Genomic DNA, 20,438 nt, shown 5'->3' with positions numbered 1-20,438 from the left:
GTATTCATAAAATTGGCAATCAACGGAACGCTACTTGAGCCGACAGTTTTCTGATTCATAGACGTGTGGGCCTCTGTAACGTAAAAAAGTAAATCGATCGGCTCAGAGATCTTGTAAGTCGATCCGCTCAAACGAGCCAAAAAAGAGGGACCAATGGAAAAATCGTTTGATCCAATTTACCCTTTCTCGCAGAAAATTCATTGCTTCTTACTTCGAGGCGTGCAAACCATTAGAATTCCAGAAAAAACACCAAGAAATGGGCGTCGGTATAAACAGGTTCCCCGCAAGGTTCGCGTTTTTACGTAATCGAAAAATCGACGGGAAACCTAATTAAGCGGTATGCAATCGCGAGTTTGCGAGTCGGTCGACGAACCACGATCGCGTTCCGAGCCAAACGATCCACGAAATGATCGTTAATTCTCATTGCACGTGCAAAGTACCTATCTTTTCAGATTGCTAATCAGATACTAAGGTGATAAGGTTGACGCTACTGTCGAGATTCACGCGATTAATCGTGCAGTGTTCATTACGATCCTTACGAACTTAATGTTGCCGATCGTCCCTTGAAATGTGACTTTGTATACTGGCCAATGAAATCTCATACGTTGCGTGTAATAAGCGGTGTGCTGTTGGTTTATGGCACGCGTATATCAGTGAAAGAGATAGTGAATATCTGAAAGTGATATTTGTCATGGTCTTTCAGTAGCAGAAAACCGGAATCAGAGCACAGAGCAAAGGCTGAGAAGAGTTGACTGAGAAATTCTGAAGAATTGAACGAAAGTTACAGTTGCTTTATCGAGCAGAGATACGTACGATGGTGTGATTGAAAGTTCTGTATATCGTCTGATGCGATGTTCTCTTAGGTTGGTTGTATAATAGACTCGAAAGTTTATTATTTTGGCGGAGAAGCTTGTGACAGTAACATCGGTGTCTTTAAACAGTTTATAGTAGCTCTAATTTGATATTGCTTGGTTGTTAGAAATCTATGTCAGGAAGTTGTACGATATCTTTCGTTTGGTATTGAGTAGATAAAAATTGAATTGTGTGGCAGCAGATAACGTGGTCTTTCCTGATATAAGATACCGCGGATCTTACAAAGACGTACTTAAAAAGGTAACTGTAATGTTAATTTTTCCAAGAGTAGATATTACTTTAGAAGGGTTGCAATCAAGTTAAATAACAGATTAATTAAAGAATTCCATCATAAATTCTAGTTCGAAAGATTCTGTCTTATATCCTGCTCCAAGTGACACGATTTGTAAAATTATCGGTAGAGGAAATTATTCCATAACGAAGGTATTACATCAAATTCCAGTGAATTCTCCTTATCAAACTCAGAATATCCAGAATTATCAACGAAAAACTCAAACCATCTCCAAATTTCACCTCAGATTTAAAATAATCCGCAGCAATCGCCAAAAGAATAATTCAAGAAATCAACAAATTTCTACATCTTGAAACAACTTGACCCGTAAGCAATCTTCCCTTCCCTAAAATTCAAAACACCTTCGATATAACATTACAACGTGAAACAACGCCTCTACATCGCACGCTATCTGACCGTTGCATCGGTAGAACGAGGCACGAGATTCTCGATGGAAGTCTCGGGGGATCCGATCGTGCAAGAACAGCCGTGAACGGCACGTGCCACAGCTGGCTCATCCGGAACCGGTGATTCGCGAAACCAGGCGCGTCTTTTCCCTTTTAGCTGGTCCACCGGCTAGACAGGAAGCTGTGAAACCGGAATCGAAGCTCGAACGGTGCCACGTCGCGACAGACGACGCGAACGCACTTACATACAGTACGTATCTGTCACGTGGGCTGCCGCCTCTCTCGCCATGCTCCAGTAGGCTCGTGGATTTTTGTTCATTAACAGGACACCACGCGCCACCGGATTGTCGACCAGGTCGAGCCAGCATCGACGTACAGCGCGCGATAACAGTTCCTGGGATTTATGAGCCGATTCCTGATAAACCGTGAAACTACTCGATTCGTCCACGATGTATCACTTCCACGATGGATCGATGATTTATGACGTTTCCTGGTGTTAGAGTTCGAAGGTGGAGCGTGCAGTTGCAGCAGCTGTTCCAGCTTCGATGGGATATCGTGCAGATTTGGAGGGATTGGCTTGCGAAGGTTAACCGATTTGGGGTGTTTAGATTTATGGGTTGTGAAGGAGGCAATATTCGTTAAATAACCAATTCGTGGATCATCAATTTTGATAGATTTAGCTATTAGCATTTTAAACGTTGATAGCTTACGATATAGTTACTAATTTTCTTGCTGTGATTATTATAAGTTGTTCAAGGGTGGTAAGTATATCCAGCAACTTTAGCAGAATTTATATCTTATTCAAATATAATGTTAGTTAAGTAGTTGCAATTATTCAAAGAAATTATTCGTCTTACACTTGTTTGGATTCTTAGAATGAACACAGTCTTTACACGTTTTTGCATTTATTGCCTTTTTCCACAGTTGCGCATTGTAGGTTTTGCGCGATTAAGAGATTAGATTTAGTATGTGCGAAAACAATGGTAACAATTAATGGAAACTATTCTGTGATAGATATTTTATTCCAATGCAGTTACTATAATAGTAAACATTCTCAAACAACTACTGCAATTTTAACGAAGTATAGACAAAAATCCTACTTGCCAATGGTTTTTCAAAACCTACACATTTAATTTTAAAATTGTTACTAGACTTAAAAAAAAATATTGAACTTCTAACTAGTATGAAACACATTAGACCTATAAATAATTAATCATGATATTGAATTGATAATATTTATGTGAATTCACGTTTTATGAGCACACCCAAGAAAATAGAATCTAAATGAAGTACCTCGTTTCATCTATTCTGTTTTTACACATTATGCAGTCTCATAATAATCCAATCGCAATTCAAGACTGTAAAGCAAGTTCCTATAAACTCATGTAATTTAACAGTTACGTTATAACTACATAAATTCTCAAACTTTCGATCTCGAAGAACGATCGGCAGCTACAGATTCGTGTTCGGTTCACGTTGGTCACTGTACCTCGCTATTAATGTAGATATATGCGTTTGTGAATTGCTGGTGTACCTGCACCACGTGCGTCGTCGCTGTGGCCAAGTACGGGTAATGAGGCTAATGAGCAACCACAGTGATCTTTTTGTTTGATGAAAGCTCGACCGAACGCCGATGCTAATACCTCGCACGCTCGTAGATTACGTCGACGAGCAGGCTACGCCTCGACTGAATATTCATGTGGGCCATCGAGTGTCGCGCGATCATCGTCGCCTTGATATGCCCACGACCATCGTCTCAACTAGCGAACATTGATGATAAGGACGAACGAGTTCGTGAATTCTTCGATCTTTATGAATTATTCAATTCTTCGATCGTAATTCGCTACCCCATCGTTAGTGCAAATAATCGTGGTAGACCCGTTCATCCGTCGATTAAGGCTTCATAAAGCTGCAGTTGAGAAATTATGATGTTCCTTGTGTTTCATCCGAGTAATACGCGAGTTGAAGTTAAAATATCTTTTGATGTACTAATTAGTAAAATGTAAAAGTGAGATACGTAGAATAACGAGAGGATTCGATTTATGCAAAAGAACCATTTCTATCAACAAAAGGAAAAAAATGTAGTTGTTGGAAGTACATGTAACATTATAGATATTAAAAAGTATCGTTCTATAAATGTGATACTTTTTGAGCTGTTCATCTTCTACCTTCGATAATTTTCTCTAACTGCACTGATAACGAAGTTATCATTCGAAACGGTTATGTGCATCACCCACATGATAAAGAGGAAGCTAATATTTTTTATTCGCCCACTCTTCGTCCAAAAATGTAACCTTCTAACTTTCAAAATCTCTCAATCGCTCCACCTTCATCCTTCCTAACGTCGAAGAGAGCCAGAGAGCGTAAAGGAAGTATCTCTCGAATTTCCAGGAGAACAGCGGCGATGATCGCGCGCTTACGTAAACAGTAAATAGTGGAAGGCGATGTTGGCAGCTTAACTAGTCAGCCACTGGATAGCCTTAGCCACCGGTAGTAGTCGTCTGAACGCTACCTTTCTTCCTGCTCATCTTTCTTCGCCGGCAGCTCGATCCTCCTTGACTGGCGGTAATGGCGGTGCTCTCGGCGCTTAACAACGCGTGACAATATGCATCAAGAAATTGCCCGAGTACCCTGAACGTTTCACAATGGATCCATACCTTGCCTGTTCGCGGTACACCAATGTAGAAGCACGTTTTGAACCGATTGCAAAGCAAAAGCTGAAGAGTCGAAAGGGAGAACTGTGGCGAGTCTCACGCGAAAACGCCTATACATTATGCAACCAGTGGAACCCATAAAAGAACGTTCGACGTTTGGGATCGAAAATGGGATTCTGGAAAGTATTCATCGCTTCTGGAACGTATCCCATGGGATTTCGAGGTTCGGTAGACTCTATATCGACGCCTGGATTATTTTTTTCCCTTATACTATGGTTCGTCGGTCATGTTTATTAATTTATTCGAATCGGCCAGTGGAATCTCTGGTATTCCAGCGATGATCTATATGGCAAAGCGTTCCACGAGGATTCTGTAACTTCCGTGTTGCATTCTTTCTCACGTTAGCCAGTTCGATCGTAAAGCCGGAAATCGGGCGTCGGTTAATACGGCCATCTTTTCCTCTACCGGTCCGGCCAGGTCGATCTGTTTTTAATATTGTTCATGGTGGAATATTAAGCGTTACAGGTTCTAGTTAGTTGTTCGTATAGGTTGAATAGGCCTGGTTGGTATGTGCTGCTTCTTGTTTCTTACCGTGGAATTCGAGGGTTTATTAAGTACGCTGAATGTCCGAGACTCTATATGAGAAATTCTTTCGCTTTACGAGGCGCTGTGAGATGAAGCTGGTTTCTAATCGATACGATCAGGTGAAATTTGTAATACGATTAAGTGTTTCGATATCTGTAACTGCGTAAATTTTTAATTCATAATCACTAGACTATACCGGGAATTCAATGCAAACTATTCCTTTTTATAAATACATTTCTATGGTGGTTCTATACAATACAACTCTTAAAAGTATTTATTTAACCATTTCGCTTATACAAGTAAATTTTCCGATCGTGTCTAGTACCATAAATATCATTTAACTATTTCATTCATATAACATTCTTCGTTAAATATGAGTATGCTTGTTTAACTAACAATACATTTTCGATATCCATTCCAGCTATAAAACTCAGGAGTCCTTACTTAATTATTCCATTAACCCAAACTTATCCTGTAACCTAACAGTAACCAAGCACAGTTTCGCGAGTAATCCTAACTTCTCATCATTCGTCACAAACCACATTAGAAACGTGCAATTCTTCCTAAAAAATCGATTAACGTATCCAAACTTTTACTTGGACAAACTATCTGTGAAACCAAGCTTAGAAACCTCCTACAACTTCCTTGTAAATAACAACCACGCGCAACGCTTCCTTCCTTGCGTAGACGCGATTCTTTCGTTGTTTGTTGGTTGCGGTTCTATGTACGTTAGTATGCGACCAAATTCTTTCATAAAGTAACCCATCTGTGAAACCCAGTCAAGAAATGTCGTACAACCTTTTCCTAGATAGTGACCGCACGCGAAGCTTCTTGTTCTATGCAAACACGATCGGTTATTGGCATATAGCAATCTTGGTAATCTTAGCAGTCCTAGTGGAACGTAATATTTTCACGGAAGAACCCATCTACGAAACCCAGTGCAGAAATGTTTCACAACCTTGCCTTCGATAGTGACCACACGCGAAGCTTCTTTCTCTATGCAAACTCTCTGGCAGGATTCTCCTGTCGTTGGCTGGTTGCAGTCCTATTGTAGTACGCGACCAAATTCTTTTACGGAATAACCCATTTGCGAAACGCATCCTAGAAACCTTCCACAACCTCCTTCTAGATAGTGACCGCACGCGAGGCTTCTTTTCCTACGCAAACACAATTCTCTGGTTGTTGACTCGTAGCAGTCCCGGCGAGTTCCGACAGTTAGAGGCTCGCTGTCTAAAGAGAGGGGCTAGTTAGCGAGGTGCGCGGCCGTTCGGGGCTGCCATAAACAATGGTTTTAGCGAGTGCGTACACACAGCCGGACTCCCACGGTTCTCGCAACAGGGAAAACGGGAACGTCTCCTCCAACGAACGAGCCTGGTCTTTACGCGCACTTTGCCCGTCCGACGTTCACCCACTTTGGCTTTAGTTAAGGCCGTTTCTGACCGTGGAGACTTCCTCTCTCTCTTTCCCTCTCAACGATCGTCTGGGCTTTTACCCGACGTTTACTCGGCGTTCTAGCTACATTCCAACGTCCATTAGGCGACCAGCACGAGCCCCCCTTGTTCGAAACCACGCCGCGGACCAGAAGGTTATCCCGATTGCCTACCAGCTAAACAATCATCCTTCCCCTCTCACCCGTCCTCATTTCCGATAAGTTCCTGCCTTTTTTGCTTACCCCCGGTGCAAACGTTGCAGTTTCTTTGCCCAACGGCGGGAAGCCCTGTCGTTCCGACGTTAGCCGTCCGATAGTTTTTTCGGCGCGGAAACGACGAGATGATCGTCGGTTTTCTCAGGTTTAGACAGCTATAGAACTAGGCGAGTTTCTCTGGTTACCTGAGATTCGAATAGGTGTTGGGTGCGCGCTCTCTTGTCGCTATTTCGAGAGGGATCTGAATGGGATTGAATTTAATATGAAATTGTTCAGACATTGTTCATAATATCTATGTGATTCTATTTAGAGTATTTAAACTTAGGGCTTTTAAAGGGAATTCCAGGTTTCTCTTTACAAGGAATTCTGTATCAAACAGGACAAAGTTTTCGCAGATAATTTATTTATAGGATACTTTAAATATCACTTTAAACATCTCAAATATCAAGATGCAGATGTTGATCATTAAAAATAAAATATTACTCCAGATATTAATTAAAACTGTATCTGTCGTGAGATACGAAAAATTATTCCAAATTTTAACCAATCCTTCGCGATCCGAAAAGCTTTTTGAAACTAAAAATTCTGCTTCAAAAAAGAGGGGATTGTAAACATTTATGAACGTGCCTTCTCATTCTTATCACGTTCAGCGGTCTTTCTTTCTTTCTCCATTCTTTATCGTTGAAAACAAAATTCAATAAAAATGTCCACCTTACAAGTGTCCATAACAGTTCAATATTTGATTGTTCAATTACAAATAAAAAACAAACGACGAGAATTTGATACTTCAAATGGTTCTCAGATCTTACTCCCACGCACAAAAAGATTCACAGATACCTTGCGAAAATTGCGGAACACGGGTGCTGTTTGGAATTTCACGGATGACCGGCGAACAACCAATGACAATTGGCTAGTCCAACGTAGCCAGCTCGGGAAGATTTTACGCGATTCTTCGGAGCAATTCTAACCGCGGGAACGAGAGATATTCTCGTCTTTATAGCTACTGATTCTACCGTACGTTTATTAATACGCCGCCAGAGTATCGCTGCCCCGAGAATCCTCGAGTTCTACGAATCGGTTCTAAAGCAAATACGGGAATTATTTTCTGTTATAAGCGGATACTTCTCTGTTTGCCACGTAACTTGACTCTGACGAAGTTTTAGAATAGTATTTGCAATGGCCTAGAAAAGTAGAGTAAATAAACGCCGCCTTTCACTGTTGTATCGTCGGAACACCAACGCGATTACGATAATCTAGCCGGACAATGAAAATGATCTGGAATACCATTGAAATGAAAAGTATATTCTAGATGTTTTAACGTAATGACGACTTCTTTTTGATTGACTCGATCGCGTTCTTGGATGTCATTTGAGAAATTCAAAGGCAACATTCTACAAGAAACAAAGTTTTTAATTGAGGATACAATTTGTAAAACATGACAAATGTATACAAATATAAATTTGCATCCGTAGTCTTGTGACTCTATGGAAGATAGACAATATAGATATCTGTGATGATTAGTCGTCACGATAGAATACGAGTAGTGTCTATAACCCATCTCCCACAAACTTTCTTTTTCTTCGAACGCTAGAAACGTAGTTGCAATTAAAGAACGTCTAGAGGAATAAAAACGTTTATAGTGAATTCAACGATTGCAAACACGAACGAAACGAAACATTCGATCGATAGTCTAAAAACTAAAATTCCATAAAATTTCCATTCCCTGGAATATTAAAAACCTCATCAGGAGCAAGTTTAACGAAAAATCGGATTTCGTTGGCCAATCGAATGGCCACCAACGAACCAAAAATTCAATTTACACCCTGAAACAATCGAATCATTTCAACTTCCTCCGAGCACGGAGGTCGCAAGAAAAGCAATTCTACCACGGTGGAACCGAAATACGGAGCGGCTAAGCGTCCACTGCTTGGCATCTAGGTCGGCGATCCGGCCAGAGTATCGGCCGAAACGGACACCTCCATTCATCCTTTCATTCATCCGGGGAATCAGCGGTGGCTTAAGCCCTCGCAGGCGGCGGCCTTCTCGGGCCCGTAATAAGCAAAAAAGCAGAGGCCTGCCGGGCCATTACGCGGAGAAGAGCGAGGAAATCGTCGACCGCGGGCGTAAAAAGCGTGGCAAAGGCGATTCGAGCGCGGCTCGACCGCCGCCGCTTCATTTTTCTGCCACTCTCCTCTCCCTCTTTGCAACGCCCGCGACGATGCTAGACACGGCCCGCCATTGTCTACGGTATTCTTGCGCGGGAAAAGACGCGAGAACTACCTTCAGATCGAAACTGTGTTACCATTTTCTTGAAAGGGGGGTGACGGGGGGAGCTCCGTGCACCTGTGGCGCGACTAACCGACACGGCGGAAAGAAAACGCGGTAGGGAGTTGATTTTTCATGGGGGAGAAGCTTCTTGCGTTCGCGTTCGAGAAGTCTTTGTTCGTCAGGAATTTGTTTTGTTGCTCGTCATTTGAATGGCTGAACGGACGAAGCATGTTGGTTGAGCAGCTAAAACGTGGATCGATGAAGATCCTATTGGAGGTTTCCAACGAGAGCTAACTTAAGGTTTCGAATTTTTAGAATAGCACGTTGTGTCTGTTTTGCTTTCTTTCCTTAGAATCGTTTATGTATTTGTTTACCTTCTGCTATTGCTCTACGTATATTGCATTTACACGAGGATTTTTGAAGTTACGGAATTTGTTAATTAGCTTATGCGTATGGTTACTTCGAAATTTTGTAATGTATTCATGTAAGGGAAATTGTATTCAAGGATTATAAGGAAATATGACAAAGAGGAAACAATAAAACGATATCGTTGTAAATTATTTCGAGCTCAATCCTGCCTCTGATTATGAAATTTATAACTGATTTATAGTATTAAAGGGAATATTCGTAGATTTCTTAATGATTATTGCACTGATAATTTGTAAATATCGAAAGTAAAGTTTAAAAATACGCAATGAAACGGTGACCACGCAGTATTATAAAAGGATCTAGTGACCATATGGAGTCACAGAGATGGCAAAAATCGCAAGAATAATAAATATTAATAGAAGAACTCACCAGTGTAGAAAACTACCCGTCATCGTGACGTTGGATGTTTCCGCCAAGGTCGTAGCGTCAGCATCCACTCCCATATCTTCTTTGGAACACATCACTGAATCAAAAATTACTTAATCAGAATCGCGCAGTTAACATTTACAGACACGAAGCTTCGTGTACGCGAGCTCGAGCGTGACTGCCCTTGTCGTTCGAAAATTTTTGGGGTGGGATAGACACACTACGCAGAAGGATATCGAAGGTTGTGTTTACGTGTTTTAAAATTCAAAATACAAGTATATTATGTTTCGAATGTGTATGTTATTGATTCATAACTCTCCTTGCGTGGCAATTCAAAAGAAAAAAAGGCAACTTCGTTACTCTATTAAACGCAAATTATTTCCAAAATTATCGAGTTAAAAAATCTTTTACTACATAATATTCTTAATAAAAATTTATTTCGACCATGCAATTTATTAATTTGCTATTTTCGTCGTATACTAACTTAAAAAAACAATTCTTTATATAGTTAATAAACGCTATTTATTATTTACCTTACTTTGCGTGCTTAAAATTTTTAATTAAAAATGGATTAGATTATAAATTTTATTAAATATAATATTTTTGTAATTCCCCTTTCATTAATTAATTCTGTTTGATACAAATGGCAAGTTTAACGTAATTGGGTGTTGAATATGTTTTAGAAGGAGACGAGGGGTTGAACAGACGCCTCGTCCAAATCGACGGGGTGTTGTCCGAGGCGGAGGAGGGTGGCGGAAGACGAGGGTCGGAAGGAGGGTGGCGTGCTATGATCAGCATGGAGCTTCCGGCACATACGACGCAGCATGGTGCTCTTCACCTGGGGGTCGGGGTCGGGGTCAACCCAGGTGACCCAGCCGGAAGTGCTCTGACCGCCATTCATCCGCATCCTCAGGATCCCCTGGCCCTCCACCACCATAATCACGGAGCTGCAACACCCGGAGGTATGCACGAGGACTCCAAGAAAAAACGTATGTTTCTTCTTTCGAATCCATGTCCCCCATTTTTTATTTACTATAAGAATAACGTAGGAAAGTGTTCAACTTGATTTCAAACTCGAAAATATTATTTTAAAAATATTCAATCCTTTCTTCATATAATGTTACTATTAGATGAAGACACTTTTCTGCGTTTCTAGTTTTAATTAATTGTAAGTATATTCAATTATTTTCTGCGTCAAACATTTTTTTTTTAATAAAACATTTTTATTATATATATTATAATTTTTTTTATAGAATTCACGAAACGGAATTTCATAAGACGAAGACAACTTCTTGCGATTTTACTTCTCATTAATTTTAAATATAATTTAATATACGTATGGCTCATGAATCTGTCACATTTTTTGGGACTCTGATAGAACTTGTACGAATAAATTTCTTCTTGTTGAGCATTAGTCCTTCAATAAAATCGATATAGATGAGTTCATGACAATTTCATTCGTCGATTAGCGGGACAAACGAGTTTGGGTACGACGTGCAAGTCGCCAGGTTAATGTTTCATCACGGTAATTGGTCTTCTTCTTGTCCGCGTTGTCGAGTCGACGTCCACCCTATAAAAACGAGCCACGGGTGATGCCGACACTTGTATACTGGTTCTTCGCCTGCCTCTGTGTATCAACACACTTCTGGACATTCCTCACATTCCTTTCCCTACAACTTGTTCTTTCTTCTACTACGTTGCAATCTAAATTTCTTCTGCTCTTTGCCACAACTTCCACTATTTTATCCAAGTATTTTTCCATACGCAGGTAAATTTATATTTAAGATCGACTTAAACGTTCGGTATACATGTACGTATATGCACTTTCCTCTAACTTGAATCTCATAAATATGAGGATAACTTTATCGTAGAAATTTGTGTTCTGATAATGAAGGCATGCAATTTCATTTTGTAATACGTTTTTCTTATTGCATTTTATCCTTCGATGTTCCAACAGTTTCACGTAAGGAGAAGTCTATTTCTCGAACTTACCAACTTTCAAAATAGCTACCCCATTGAGAAACTTTCCAAATTTGCGAACGCGTGGACGCTATAATTAAAAATCGTGCAAAAACCGTGTTTTATCGTTTGGAAGGAGTAAGATTATTCTTATTACAGCGAAAACTGGATTGAATATGAATACGTATGAATAAAAAGCAATCAGCAAAAAGCATCATTGGACATTGGAAATATAATAGGAAAATTTTATAGATAGATATTATTGCCCAATTAAAATTTCTTCAGAATATTGTACAACAAATAAAAAGTCACGATGAGATTTAAGATCTCTGTTCGGCAAAGCTCTGTAATCATCCCGGAGAACTCGTAATTTTGGCTAACAAATGTTTCTGACATTCACGTAAAAGACGATAAAGAGATAATAAAAACTTCATTCGATGCTGTGTGATCATGTACGATAAAAAGCAAACAGCAACATAGTATGTAAGAAACGTCATACAATAATTCGCGGGCACGGGTCAACAGCGCTATTCGATCGAATAGGCACTTTCAAGCTTTTTACTTTCGATCGCGACGTAGCGACAGCTAATAACGCGGTCATATTTTTCGCTTGATTCCAAGTCAATAGGAATGTTGTAGCAGGCAAAAAGCTGGGGGCACGTGCTTCGCGGAAAGCCACGATAAATCTTCGTCCACGTTGCTCTTCCAGCACGATCTTTCGCGATGACGGTGCACCGTGTTCGCTGAGTCAACTTGGAATTCAGGAATACGTTCGATCGTGTGCCGCGGGAATAACTCTTTCCCCGCAGAAAATCGACCTTGTTCCCAGTTTACGTGGACGAGTCTCTGTGCACGGCGCTCTCTGAGCGGTATAAGAGGAGGAGATTTTACGATCGACGTTATACGTCTTCGTGGAAGACGAATGGATCCACTTTCGGACGCGATTTATTTGTCAATTAGCCCGATACCAGAGATGATTTACGGCGCAATTGTCCTGCTCGATAGAGGCTGATCGTCTGTCGAGGAAAATTGCCGCGTTCAGGTTTATGGATTTATTAATTTCGCGACTGGCAAAGGGACGGTTTTGATACGCGTTTTTTTTTCATCCTGATGAGATTTAAGTTTTCTGTTCGGCGAAGCCCTGCAATCTTCCCGGTAGGACTCGTAATTTTCGGCTAACAAATGTTTCTGTTCTCATTCGTGCTAAATCTATGTAAAATTCACGGAGACTTTGCGCCTGTTTCTTTACGATTAGTCGCTAGGAACTTGTGTCGATGGATTATCTGAATCGATAAGTAGAGAAACGTGACAATTATTTATATAGGTACAATACTAATGTTCAATTCCTAAAACACAGAAGACTTGTTCTATAAGCGTATTTATTGTGAGGTCACGTCATATATAATAGCAAATTAATTTAGAGGTGGGAAGGATCGATATAATTTCTAAATGGTTCATGTACAATTACCAATTCAAAACTCTCTTTCATTCGCTCTATAAATCATCAAATATCAGAAGCAGTCTCTTAATAATTACAAACAATATGTATAAACATATATATATTAAATAAATTTCCTTCTTAAAAGACTTAATCTTCTGCAACAAAATCCAATTTTTCAACGTAATCGTAACCTATGTAGTGGTCGCTAATGGCTACATTTTTTTTTTATTACTGTACGATAATCCCATGGCTGATAGAAAGAAAAAGTGGAAATTTTCCAGAAACTAAATTTGAAATAAATCTCCTCAAGATATCTAATCTCCTTTTCCTCATCCACCGTCATCTACAATTATAGCAAAAGATTTGTCGTTTTCTAGAGCAGAAACAGCGATTCCTCTAAAATCTCTTCATTAAACCGTAATGACACGCTGCTACGTAAAGGAGCCTGTTATCCGGGGTTGCTTATCCCCGCATCGATATCGACTTAATTGAATCTTATCCTCGCGGGACATCGAGCCCGGGCGATACGTGCCGATCCTTCATCAAAGACCGCCAGAACAAGAGCCGCGTGAAAGGCCTCCTTGTTCCGAACGGAACAATCGAGTTAGCTGAAGTTGCTCCGAGTTCCACGGCAACGATCTTTTCGAGCACACGTATACGTATACACGGTGTGCTTGTCGCGTCTGGTTCACCTACTTCGCCATGAAAAATTCGTTCGATAACGCGTGACTCATGGGAATAGTCATTGAGAAGTTGTCTCGCAGCTGTTGGTAATTCGGACGAGTAAAATGGGATCATTGATTCTTGTGAATGATTATATACATATCTTCCTTTGTTCTTTAACATTTAGTTTGTTTTTTGGATACGTTGCCAACACTTAAGCAATTCCATTAATGACAGATAGCATGTAGAACATTTGCTATTTTATTACTGCTATTTTTTATTCTTGTTAGTTTGTCCTGTTATGATTTCCCTTGTATTTCGTTTTCAAATGTTTTTAATTTATGAAATAGACTCTGTATGTTAAATATGACGCGACAAAGTATTACGTGCTGTTGGCTCTTCCACATTTTCTTCCCAGCCGAATCGACGTGTAACCATGAAATACCTCTAATTACCATACTATTATTCTTCTTCTATAATTGTCATCCTTCCAAGAATTTTCGACAAATTTTCAGGCGTAAAAAGTCTAGGCGAATCATTCTGATGATTAATGAATCAGTCAAAGTTATTATTTCCACTGACAAGTACTATTATCCCAAATTATTCACTTAAAAGGAAATATTGTTATTTCTACTTTGCTTAAAATAAATTACACACGCTTCTTTAAGAAATCAAATGGCTATTTCTAACACATAAAAAGAGAACTATCTATTATCAAGTAGAACATAAAACCTGTATCACAAACGTCAAATCAAAAATTACACGAAAAGTATTATTATAAATCTATCAAATTACCACGAAAAATCACGAATACTTTCAACCACTTTGATAGTTCCAATTTCACCGAACATACCGAAAAAGAATATCGATCCGTGTTTGTTTCTATCGTTAACGACGAAATATCGACGAGCTAGAGGATCTCTTCGACGAAACCACCCTGTATAGACGCGCAAATGCGCTCACAAAGAGCACGGTGAAGCAGTAGTTCTCCGGAACCAGCCGTCGCTTGGTGGACTCTCGTCGTGGTCGAGTCGCGTACACGTATATAGTCGTTCCGGACGCTGAAGAGAGTGGCGCTGGTTAAGGAAGATGAAAGGCTGCCGCCGTGGCAGCAGCCGCTAACGCGGCATGGCCCGTGGTGAACGGCCCTGTACGGGGGAGGGAACGGAGGAAAAGAGGCATCCAGGAGGGGTCGTTAAATCTAATGATATCAAGTATTTGACAGAGAGGGCCGGGATCAGTTCGGAGACCACACGCGCGTGTGGCACTCGCGAGTCTACTCGCCATCAACTTTGTTCCTATTTCACAATCATCGTTTCCGTGTTCTTTTCTTGCATGGATATAATTGTCGCGTTGATATGCCATTCGATTGCTTGGACTATTATTCTTCTTGTTGATCGTGAGAGAGCTTATTTAGGGCTTTATGAAAATGATTTCAGAGAGATTTCTATTTCTAGAGATTCGTCGAGATTCGTGATCCTATTGGAGTATGTTAATTTGGAGATGTCTTTGGAACGACGATTTCATCTTATCTTTCTCTTTTAGAATTGTAATTGTCGCCTCGACATTCTTGTTGGTTACAAGGAAACATAACTTCGTTGCTATTCCACATTTTATGTATTCAAGCGTGAATAGCATGATTCATTAACGTAATTTTTTTACATATACCGCTTCTCATTTCATCGATTTAATAGTACGAGTCGCAATTATTTTGTTGAAACAGGAAAATTTACATAGACGGTAGGAAATAAAATGGTTAAATGAATTTTAATAACGTCTAAGCTGTAACATCAGTTGCTCTGGACGTTGTAGCGGTGTGATCGATCGCTTATGTGTTTAAACGACAATAATCGCCGTTCGTGATCCGTTCTCATCAGCGAATCGATTTATCAGACAATCGTATCGCGGCTGATACTAATTGCATTCGCTGACGTTAACGTTAATCAAAGCACGAAAACATTGTTGATGCAATTCTAAATATTTGTCGTCTCACGCTGAGCGACGTCTCAGCTATTCGAATTAAATTGATCATGCGGGACCACCTCGGGCCATTGTACCTATATCTCGATCGTCGGAGATCGATATCGTTCGTCTTTGCGGCCAATGATGAGCGCCATGTTGGAAGATCGTCTCGATAGTGACGGACAAAGACCATAATTCAATGTCTCGATCGGGAATCCACCGATTTCCTTATTTTATCTATTCCTTCCCACAGTTTCTATGACCAAATTAATAATTCGATTACACGAAAGTTCACTTTGACTCGTTAGAGTCAGCAGGGTTAATGAAATGAAGTTTGGAAGACAAAAAACGAACGTCATATTAACAATTGAAAACTGAAGAGAATTAGTCTATTTATTTTTCTTAGAGATTGTAGCGTCGTGAAGAATTCCTTTAAATTATCCTTTAAATTATTTAAACCAAGTGGTATCGTTCCTCTTAGTGAATTAGAAAATAACGTTCTTCTTCCACGAGAAGCAAAAAGCTCGTTAAATTATCTAAACAAAGTATATCACTTGACTTATTGAATTAAGAAGTAATATTTTCATTAATAATAATATTATCACTCAATAAATTAATAAATTATAATTAAATAAATATAATGAAATAAAATTGTTATCGATAAATTAATATTAATATTTCTTCCACAAAAAGAGAAAGACGAAACTCTGAGCTATCAACCACAAGTATATCGCTCCACTTAGGCATCTACTCGATTAAAAGATGATATATATGTAATACTTTAGACTTGCTTAAAACGCCAGAATCGAAAGGTAGAAAGAATTGTGCAGGTAGAATTTTCCATCTGTGCATTTCCCCTGCAAGCAATTAGTATCGATAGGGGCAGCATACTCGAAGTACATCCTTAACGAGCGGACACCGCGCTTAATTAGCCGTGCGCGGAAAAATCGTGGCTCGCCGCGGAGCATAAATTGGGTTCCCGTGCCTCACCGTAAATTTTTCGTTCGTTTCACGATTCTCTCGCGTCGACCACCGCCGCGACAATGTTTTAATTGCGAATCGACCGGCCGCAGCACCGATCCGACTTCGATTATCTCTAATGGCTTTGCGGTTATCTAGTTGCATTAATTTGTAATTAATACCAGAGCGTAGGTACGCGGTGACCACCGCATGGAATTATATACTTTAAGGACGAGATCCTATCGTCTTGTCCGCGACTTTGTAATCTATCGATCGATCATGCGTTCGTGGTTGCAAAATTGTCATTACCTGGCCATTCGATTATGAATTCGAGAGAGAAAATTTTATGGCGATTAATACGTGGTTAATATGTAATGGAGAAGAAATTGAAAAGTGACACTTCTGTGATTTTCTTTAAATTTTGGTCGTATGGAAGTTGTAATCATTTGGTGATTTCGTTATGGATTTGTAGCGGCATATGGATCAGAGGACGATGCGAATCGAAAGCGACTCATGTTGTTGTTTTGCCTCGAAACATTGTCACCGCCTTGAAGCACGAAACGTAACGATAAATAAACTCCGGGCATAACAATGTCGCCGCTACGCGGCGAATTCCAATTTTCCGACTCTCCCCCGGCCAGTATAAATAAGCGGACGCGATCGCGAGCGAATCAGTTATTAACAGTTTCACGAGTTATACGAGTTATCGAGTTATCCGCGAGCGATCATACACTGTCTTTGCCTTATTCCAAATATATTTGACGGGCAACAGCAATCTTTCGTTTCTATTTTATTAATCCTTTACACCATCCACTACAAATTTAAAAGAGGGATCTTTATGGTATACATTTAGGTAGTTAAAATACAGAGAAAGTGTAATGGTTGCTCTTTTATGGACTGTTTTCTTATGGGACAATAATAAAGATAGTGAAAAGATAGTTTTAACTAGTTGAGTCTAGAGGTGTTTCCATTTGCTAAGAAGTATTTGTAAGATAACGACGGAAAAATCGGAAAAAAATATTTTAGAAAATCCTATTCGATGAAAGATATTCGTGTGAAAAAAGGTAATAAGTACGTAATTAAAGAATAACAATCATAATATTAATGTTATCATAGAAGATACTTGAAACAGCTATTACGTAAGCGTAATTAATGCACGGCGATTAACAAAAATTCGATTTTTTTCAAGCAAGCTTAGTTTCTCTCTCCGCCGAAACTCGTTCTCTCGGGACTCGTTAGAAACAAGCTCTACCCGCTCTGCTCTTTAAAAACGCGAAACTCTCACTCACCTAAAGCTGCTCACCGTTATTCACATTCACCCTTACTTGCCACACGTTTCTTTATACATATAAACTTGCAAAGAAAACAGTTCATTTTCACGAATAAAATTCACGCCTGGCACAGAAAAATATCTCCGCTGCTGCATTATCTAGCACTGGTTCGTTGAAATCGCGTTCGAAAGCAGCGTAACATGTCGCCAAGTGTGGAGACACCCGACGTCCGCCATGAGATATTAAATCCTACGTTCGAACATTAATTTCATATGCATCGAAACTGTCCGCCTCTTTGAAGGAATACGACGATGCACGCAACGTTGTAAAACCTGCCCCTGGTACTCAACGCCCCCTGAAATTAACAAGTTCATTTCATAACTCGCGCTTAAGGAAGCGTACATAGTTCATGGTGTTTTGTTGCTCGAAACGGGAAACCATCGACGAGTTATGAGGGACGTAACGCAATGTGGAAGTATAGCTGCAAATTTTTCCCCATTTACGATCCACCTTATTTGTTCATTTGTTTGCTATAGAATGTTTCACTTGGAAAGTTAAATTGGCTCGTTTGGAATATTACTTCCATACTACTTTCCTTAGAAGGGGTAGATGTTAATGGTAAGGGATGAAAATTGTTCTTCTTAATAAATATCCTATTTATTCGTGACGACAAATAACGAGGTTTTGATACTGTTTGAACTCCTGAATACTGAATATACGTGAATCATCCGAAAATGTCTTCTTTAGAGTAGTTGATAATTGAACTAGACCTTTGTCTAATATTGAAATTTTGATATTTTTATTAGAAATCTTCCGGGTATATTAAATATACGTAACCTGTGGAAAATTCCTGCTTCCTTAAAGTGGTCGATAATTGACGTAGAACTTCAATGAACGACACTAAAGTTTTGGTATTTTTATTACAAATCTTCCGAGTATATTAAATATACTTAATCTGTGGAAAATTCCTGCTTCCTCAAAGTGGCTGATAATTGACGTAGAACCTTAATGGATGATATTGAAATTTCGATTCGTAATCAAAAAAATTTGAAATCTCCTTAACGTCGAGTATATAGAGATGATACAGCAAATTTCATCTTCGTTAACGTGGTTGATAATTGCCAATAAAAGAGAAATCTATCGAGCTATTCCGAGGAGACGACATCTTACGTGTATTAATCTAATAAACTCGTTCCAATTCAACACTTTCCACAACTCCAACCATAACTCCTAATCAAGATTTATCTCAGCGAGGATGTAATATCTATCTCTCTTTTAAACGCTTCAACTCATACGAAGAAGGAACGTCTCGAGTGATTTTATTGGAAGGGACGATGCTCTTCTAACACCGTGAATAAGAAAAAAGGAAAAAGGGAAGTATGGCGAGGAATTCTTTGGCTGGTGAGATGCCCTCGCGGGGATTCCCATCGTGGCAACCCCGTAACGGAGTGACTGGCAGCACGTAATATTTCGCCAGCCGCGTCTGTGTTCGTATTTAGCGGAGGAAACGTTCGGGGTTGAGATAGCGGCCGGTTATTTATGGGGTTAAATAAAGGAACACAGCGCGATGCCGCGATACCAGCCGCCAGTACAAATAGGTTGCAGCTCGACTCTGCAGTCTGCTATCGTTGCAAGTTCTCGTGATCTGCAACGTGCAACCTTAGAAGTATCTCTCTTTTTTCCTAGGTACTCTCGTCGAACTTCGAGACAACCTTGAATCGCTGTATCAACTAGGCGAATGCTTTAGATTCTCGACAGGGAGAATTGACTTTTTTGGAACACTCAACTGGTAGCTGAGATTTATAGTGTTAATTATGCGCTTGGTATACCGTCATGATTAAAATGTTCGTGTACTGTGTACACGTACACGAGCTATAAAATGTTTATACATTTAGAGTAATTGAAATATAAATTGTACAATGTATTTGCTATATTTTCACGATTAAACTGTAGAAGTTAATATACTTGCAGTAATTGAAATATTTCAACGTAGAGCGCTACACAGAATGTGAAAAGTATGAATTTACGACTTTGTCTGCCTTTCTATGGTGCACGTTTTTAAGTAAAGACCCATGAACGCAGAACTTGACAAGACCCATTGAAAAAGAACGAATTAAGACCCCCACTGGCACCTATTCTACATTCTAATGATGTAATTCTTTTGTTTTCTTTCTTTTTGAACAGATGACAGCGGTCACGGGATGAACCAGGACGGTGAGTCGAAATATAATATCTTCTTACTTCGTTTTAAATATACAAATTGTCAACAACGATAATAAGATCTAGTTGATAAATCTAATTACAGAGAACGACAATGAACTTGATTTTAAATACTGACACATAAATTAAAATACAATATCTTCGATCGTAAGCGCTCTCTAAATACGCTATCATGCAGCAACGTTGGATCATAAAGTCGGTATCTATACAACATCTCGAATACGCAAATCGCTGAAAATTATGTAGAGAAGAATACTGCTGAAAAGTAATCTCTTCTATCTTAGACTCCTAAATCACGATGAACAATATAAAATCAACGCCCTGTCTACCCGATCAGCGCCTAAGTTCGGCGTTGACACGCCCGAACCGTTATCATCGGTCCCGTTATAATTAAATGCGCGGTGAATCGCTTATCGGACGCGTCTGCTACTCTATCGGGTTGGCGATCGATCTACAGAAATAAG

General features: G+C 39.7%; 1 protein-coding gene across 6 annotated transcripts in view; it reads left to right on the top strand.

The window, feature by feature from the left end:
• The window catches only part of LOC126914338 (paired box protein Pax-8), a 196,559-nt gene that overhangs the window by 40,314 nt on the left and 135,807 nt on the right, over window positions 1-20,438 (top strand). For 5 of the 6 annotated variants that reach the window (XM_050718133.1, XM_050718132.1, XM_050718130.1 and 2 more), the window contains exons 2-3: window positions 10,182-10,487; window positions 19,939-19,968. In XM_050718133.1, coding sequence (XP_050574090.1) covers window positions 10,286-10,487; window positions 19,939-19,968 — 232 coding nt within the window. In that variant the 5' untranslated portion in view covers window positions 10,182-10,285. The remainder of the gene's footprint in view (window positions 1-10,181; window positions 10,488-19,938; window positions 19,969-20,438) is intronic. The other variant, XM_050718131.1, reaches the window with a different exon arrangement.

This window comes from Bombus affinis, chromosome 3 (genome assembly GCF_024516045.1).
Source record: "Bombus affinis isolate iyBomAffi1 chromosome 3, iyBomAffi1.2, whole genome shotgun sequence".
NCBI classification, from domain to species: Eukaryota; Metazoa; Arthropoda; class Insecta; order Hymenoptera; family Apidae; genus Bombus; species Bombus affinis.
The sequence above is the reverse complement of the archived record's forward strand: the minus strand, read 5'-3'. Positions and strand labels throughout refer to the sequence as shown.